General features: G+C 34.8%; 1 protein-coding gene across 1 annotated transcript; it reads right to left on the bottom strand.

The window, feature by feature from the left end:
• Nucleotides 1–3,786: 3,786 nt before the first annotated feature.
• On the bottom strand, nt 3,787–6,013 carry LOC143563081 (uncharacterized). The gene is made up of 4 exons (XM_077050708.1): nt 5,699–6,013; nt 4,982–5,060; nt 4,779–4,857; nt 3,787–3,882 (listed from the first exon to the last, which is right to left on the bottom strand). The coding sequence occupies exons 1-4, from the start codon at nt 5,885–5,887 to the stop codon at nt 3,807–3,809; spliced, it is 423 nt and encodes a 140-aa protein (XP_076906823.1). The 5' UTR covers nt 5,888–6,013; the 3' UTR covers nt 3,787–3,806.
• Between the last annotated feature and the right edge of the window lie 1,381 nt (nt 6,014–7,394).

Here is a 7,394-nt window from a genome sequence, read left to right as displayed (position 1 = left end):
GTGAGTGTGATTTCGAGTGGTAGAGTAGAATTATATGAGTTTTCGTGAAAGTAGAAAGATGGTGATACTCAACTTGAAAACCTAAAGATAGTATGTCGGTGAAATATACATCTAAACTAACTAATATATTTTATCCATATGTCCTTCGTTAAAATAGGCTTTCATGTCATCAACCTTTCATAAATATATTTTATACATATTTACAATAAAATTTTAATCAATTATATTGACTTTTATATTTTTATAACTTATTAATATAATTATGATATTAATTATTCTAATTATTGTTAGAATTATATTTACTGAATTATTTATTTATAAAGTATTTTCTTTTTATGTTATAGACATAGTTTAACATCTTTTGTAATATCTGCTGGTAAAAAATTTATGTCAAATTTTTTGTTGATTGAATATGTTTTTTACATTTTATATTGTTTCTTTATATTTTTTTCCACTCGTGTGTAACACGGGTTATTACCCTAGTAAATCATTAAAATGATTGTTTGCTTAAGCTACTAATTGATTATTGTATGTGAGCCCGTATGTTTATAGTAATATAGTAATCTGAAAAGCTAATACAAGAGCATGTGTGGTGGAAACTCTATCTCTGTCTAGGGGTGGATCCACCATATAAATGGGTGGAAACTCTATCTCTGTCTGGTGAATAACTTTCTAAGTTGTTAATTGAAGGTCGCAGGTTCAAATCCGTTTTACACTATTTTTTTATTCAGTCTTTTAGGTTTCACAAACAAAAACTTTTAAACAAATATACAATTACAAGCGTCATTCTCTACCTTTCTCCCTTCTTCACCACGATTACACAGGCGACCAGGCGCCACACCTCCTTCCTCCGATAGTCCGGGCATCCGGCCGACCACAGACCACCGACATATGCCGAGGCCTCGTGTCTTTCTCGGGCCGTCTTACTCCAGCCTTGCTAGTTGCTACTCTTCCTTGAATCCTCCGACCGTGATGGTGAATTTAGATTCATTTGTCAATTGTTCTTGATATTATTAATTGTTTAGATTCATTCGCTAATTAGTAAGATATTTATTAAATTTTATATTATAATTAGCAAATTAAACCAGTGGTAAAGCATTATTATGTAATGAGCCGATCCGAATTGTATAACCGACCCGAAAATTTTATATCGGATTCCATGAAATTGAAGCATTTAAAACTAATGCGCCACCTGAAAAAAAAAATCTGGATCCGTCACTGTCTCGGTCTTAATCTTCAAAATGTAGATGCTTTCTCTATTTTTCATCTACATCAAGATCTTAATTATCATTTCTATTATGGGTTTTTCCTTAGCAACAAAATAATATGAGAGAACCAAAGATAGATCGAAAGAGCTTTTTAAACTTTAAATATGCATATTAATTCCAAATAAACCTAAGGACTTAGAAACTATTGGGTTTCAGTGGTGATCAGTCAAAATTTTATTTATTAAAACCGGTTTAATAAATGCGACAAATAATAATTAATCTCATTAATTAATAAATGCGCAACGAAAAGTAAAAGAGTAATCAACACCAAAACCCGACAAGATCCGGTTACAAATCATACGAGTACAGTTACAACGAAAACCAATTAATATATATATATATATATATATATATATATATATAAATGTAAACCGACAACAAATATATATATATATAACTTTGCCTCGGTTAATAAATAGTCGGTCGAGACACCGAGAGTTAACGAGCAACGCTAGGTGACAAACGAGACCCAACGGTGGTGGTGCACAAGGCAGTGGAGGTGGCTGGGGAACAGTAGCCGCGGCAACAGCAGGTGCAGCGGCGGTAGGGCGACGGCGGCTGGCGATAGCGCACGGGATAGCAGCGGCGAGGGAGGGCGGTGACGGGGTGGGCTCCACAGGGCGGTGGCAGTGGTGGTGTGGAGTTCTTGGAGGAGATGGAATATAATATGGTGGCTAGGGATAGGATTAATGATAAGTTAACTAGTTTATAAATAAACTAGTTAAGCTAATACGGGCCACCAAACCCATCTCTTGTTTCCAAAAGCCCAGTCCAAAATATCTCGTTAATTTATGATATACCCGGTTAACTAACTTAAGCGGATTTCACGCTCGTTACCCAAGATGTAACTTTAACGGGTCAAAACTCGGTCAGCCGCGTTGACTTTACTGAACCGGTCCATAAAATCCAACAGTATTCCACTTGGACGGTTTCTGGTTAAGTTCATCAACGCTAACAGTCATCGGTGCTCTAGCTACACATGGCTGCTCCCAACAAGTTATGACATTTTAAAGTCATTAACCAAAACATATTGGAATACACTATTGCAAGATAATGAACTTATGGTAGTCGTTGTCATCTATCCTTTCCGTATAAGACATAAATTGAACAATGAGACATGGATCATATTCAATCTCATATGGCGTTAAATCATTATTTCTCGGTCTAGAATCAAAGTGGTCCAATCAAACACACAGTAAGTTTGTTGACGCCTCACACTTCACCATTTAATCAATGAGGGCGCCAAGATGTCTAACTGTTACATATCATGTAAGAGTACATAATCCCATCTTGATTACATACAACTCCCACTAAACTTCAGATTATTCATTATTCCCAACCAATGCCTTTAGCTGGCAGTTACGCCACAATGGTTGACACTGATCAAAGAGTAACTTTTAGTAAACGAAAGTTCCAATATGTATCTCAGGTCTAAGGATACTAAATGAGTATACCAATATCAAAAGCATCTTATGACTAAGATCCATGAAGATGATTTGATGCGAGTTACATCCAACGACATTCATAATGAGGTCTGTGAGTTTGGAAGTCAACTCCTTGAGTCAAAAGTCAGAATAGTCTTAATTCAAAGTAGTTCCCACGAGTCTAACCGACTAAGGATAATTTATAATACAGTATTCATGGATTAAACGTATTAAAATCGAACACAGTTATATTATTCAACATTTGCATTTAACCATTAAATCAAAAGAGAACTCAAAAGTATGACTGTTTAAATGTTCACACATCCAAATACTAAATCAAAACAAACTACTAGCTAATCTAAGACCGATAGCATCTCTGTGATGATCATGCTTGTCCTGAGTCATCGGTTTAGTGAACGGGTTAGCTAGGTTTTGATCTGTGTCTACTTTGCTTATTATGATGTCACATCATTCCAGTATTACCAATACCCGATTTTCTAATAACCTGTCATACCCGAATCCTGTCCATACCTGAAACTGACTATTTGAAAAACCCGATTTGAACACCTAGTTCCTATACACGTATCTAGTCTACTTATGCACTTTCAAAGAATATGTGCTCTCTCATCGTTTATGCATTTGGACACCTCTAGTTCATATACAGGCATCTAGTCTACTTGTACACTTTTAAAGAATATGCGCTCTCTCATAACTTTTTTGCATTTAAATTTGTTTCGACAAGGATTCACATGAGCATCATGTTGCATGTCACCAAATATTTCGTTTTTAACAAATTGCTAATACAATGCACAAAATAATTGAATTGTGAAAAATAAATTAATCTTTTATATGGTTATACCTTTTTTATTCAATTATTTTAGAAACCAAAATTGAAGTTGATGTTATCTTGTGTGTGTATAAATAAGCTGCAACAAAATAATCCTCGTAAACCCGCCTTACATTTCACAAACTTAAAAGAGATTTTGTAAAAAATGGCACTAGAAAGTAAAAACATTCGATAGTCATAAAATTTGGCTTCATCCGAGTGTTCTAGTGACCAAACCACCATGCATATGTTTATTGTGCATCATGCTAACTTATAATTAATAAAAAATCATGGCCCTGTTAGAACTTTTGCGGTTTCTTGATTTCGAAACATGGCGCCAAGCTGTTTTTCCAATTCTGTCAAACTGTTTACACAATTAATAAAAATAGTGAGCCACAAATTCATTATCTATAGTTTAAGTGGCTAAACAAGTCAATTTCATGGGTTGGCGGGTCGAGCCCGACACACACCTGAACATTCACACGTCGACAAAATGATCCGCATAACTTTTTTCTTTTTCCTTTTTAATACTTAAGATTCTAAAACTTGTTTCCAGATAGTTCAAATTATTACACAAACACATTTAAAAAAACAATAAACGGGTCAAAAGGTGAACTGGTTGGTTTGACACAAACACGGCAGGTACGTTTAGCTAAACGTATTTGTGGGGTTCAACCCAAAACTGACCAAACCCGTTTAAGACTAAACCAAATCCACAAATTTTTAGTTAGGTTCGTGTCATGTCAGAAATTCATACCCCCGCGCCTGACAATCCGACATGACTATTTTGCTCCAAACGAGGATTGTTGTAAAATGCAGAAAGAATGTTAATTACAAAAACCTTCCCTGTACTTTGCAAAATTTGCACAAAAGGTACATATTTCTTAAAATTCAAAATAGTCCCCTACTTTCACAATTCTGTTAACACTTTTGTCCCCCCTTTTTCCCAATTAAGCTTTATTATGTTTTAAATGCTTTCAGTTTTGACTTTTCAAAGGCACATTTTCATCGTGATTTCAAAATCCAATGTTCATAAATTGCAGTAAGTTTTCGTATCTGTTTGGAAAACGGAATGACAAAATTGCCCATATGTGCAAAACATATGGAGAACTTGGTTAAACTGAGAGAACAAAGGTGTTACAGAACCATGAACAAACCTTGAATTTCTAAAAAATGAACATATAGCGCAAATTTAAAACACGGGAACGGTTTCTATAATTAAATCTTTGAAGAATTATAAACATATAAAACAAAACTCACATTTGGTACTTTTGAAAAGCTTCATTCCGCTTCATCATGTATGTAGGACTGTCCTTTGGGAGTTTGGTTGCGCTACTACCTGCAAAAATAAATAATAAAATCAAGTTTTTTATGAAACAATTGACAAAAAGGACATAAACGGAAACCAATGAATTCGTTAACGGAGTAAAAGAAAGCGATGCATGAAAAAACGTAAGTCATACTTGGAAGCATAGCTGGTGATTTCTTTTCTTTGGTCTTGTGAGCCTTTGAAGAACTTTTCTTAACACGAGTATGCAATCCCTGATAACATATTGAGTCGCCATTATGAAATTTAAATAAAGTTTGGTTGTACTAAGAAAGATATTGTAGAATCTTTGCCTGATTCGTGTTTAAAAGCTTCTTGCAATAAATTAGATAGCAAACAGCATGAAAATACTTGCCATTTCTTGCCAAAATATGCGATTTGTAACAGTGTACCGTTATTCAGCAGCTAATGAAACAAACCGCATAAGCTGGTAAGAAATGGTAAGTCTGTTGCATTGACTAGTACTTTGTTGCAGATTTCCGCAAAATAAAATGTAACCATGTAACAAAAAAAGAAGCTTTTTGAATCAAGTGACCACAAAATAAATTTTGATAGCAAACTGCATGCAAATACAATGTACGTATTTAACCATTTAATGAACATCCCGTTTCTTATCAGCATATGTAATTCATAACAGCAAACCGTTTTAGCAGTTGATGAAACAAACTGCGTAATTTGGTAACTAAATGAATGTGTGTCGTATATAACTTTAAAACCAAAAACTGACTAGTATTCTAGTACATTGCATTTTCTTGCGGTTTTCCCAAAACTAATATGGAACCGCAACACAAGAAGAAAGCTTTTTGAATTAACCGAACACAAAATAAAAAGAAGCGGTGAATATAAATTTTACCTCTTCCTTCCCTCTTTTCTTGAGTATTTTCTTGTGGCACTTTCTAATGTAGTGCACCAGATGACAACCGGGATGTTTTTCCACCATATCTTTCATGATCGTTGCATTCGCAGTAAGCCAGTCTTGAACTTGTATTTTGCTAACTACCTCATCTGTGTTTAAACTCTCTAACCAATTGTATACCGGCATCCATTGCTCCGACCGTTGGAAACGAAAATAAAAGGGATCTTTTCCCTATATAAACATAATCAACAATTCAACACAATAACCATTATATACACAAATGGATCGTTTAGCATCCCATAAATTGCAATAAAAATATGCCCTAAAAACCACAATCAACCTTTAATGGAATGCACAAATAATTAAATATAAATAGGGGTGTGCATGAAATCGAGAAAACCAAACCGAATTAGAAACTGACAGTTTGGCTTTGATTTTTAGTGCAAACCAAAATATTTGCTTCGGTTCGGTTTTGTTAAAAAAAAAAAAGAACCAAACCGAAAAATCCGATTTGTTGAATTACATTTTCTTTGAATCATTTATTTATGTTTCAAAAGGTTGAATATTTGTTTTATTTGACGTTAATTGGTTGTGCCTTGTCAATTTGTATGAGATTAAATCATTTCAGACAATATTCTAGGTCAGCCAAAATGTACAATATTCTATTAATTATTAGCAAAACCGAATTGAACCCAAAAACCGAATCGAACCCAAAACCTAAAAAACCGAAACTTTGGACTTGTGATCGCACCACACACAACATGAAAAACCCTATTAGACGGTAAAATTGAAATTGAAATTGAATGATGATGAGACCTCATTAGACGGAGGAGTTGAAAAGGATTTGATGAGCTGGTACACGTCGGATGGAGGCATCGATTTGATGTGATCAGGTATTGATGATGAGTTGTTGGATTGGAGCCACGCTTCCACGTCGGATGGGTTTACAGACTTGCCCGCCGGGAGAGTGGCTAGCCACGACCGAGCAACTGCTTCCAAAGCATTCATGTCGCCGGTAACGCCGCAGTTGTCCAGTTGGGTTTCTTCCGCCATTAAAATTGAAATTGAGGTCGTTGTTGCACCGTCTTTTTAATACTGTGGGTGTAATGACTCAAGCCGGGTTCAGGTTCAATCGGACCCGGTTTATTTGAGCGGTTTTGAGGGACATCGAACCGGCCGGTTTTCTATAAAAACCGGTTTATACCGTTAAACCGGTTTAAAGCCCACCGACCTTTTTTTTGTCAGGCCTATTTTTTTACCAATTACCATTAACCTAGCCTAAATAATATTAGTTTCTTGTCGTTCAAAAAAAAAATATTAGTTTCCATGACGATTCACTCATCCTTCACAAGGAACTGCTAACCGATTATACAATAATTGATTAAACAAGAAGTGCAAATCGATTATATAGGAACTACTAATTTGCTATTGAAGCTTCAATATCAAGGTCGGTTTCTAATTTTCTATACTACATTGATATTGTGTAATTGACTGATTTTGTATCCAAATTCCAAGTGCTTTTGTATTATTTTTTGAATATGGATTAACTTTTGGATGATATTTTATTATAGAATCATGTATTTTTTTTAGTTAAAGTTGTATTTATATGAAATTATAGAGTAAACTATACAACCTGGTTGAAACTCCCGGTTCAACCGGTTGTACTATTTTTTAATCCAGTCCGGTACGAACA

The sequence above is a fragment of the Bidens hawaiensis genome, unplaced genomic scaffold, assembly GCF_021521415.1.
Source record: "Bidens hawaiensis isolate Kalapana, Puna unplaced genomic scaffold, B.hawaiensis_p1.1 tig00021268_1, whole genome shotgun sequence".
Taxonomy (NCBI): domain Eukaryota; kingdom Viridiplantae; phylum Streptophyta; class Magnoliopsida; order Asterales; family Asteraceae; genus Bidens; species Bidens hawaiensis.
Note: the sequence above shows the minus strand (reverse complement) of the source record. Positions and strands in the feature narration are given on the sequence as shown.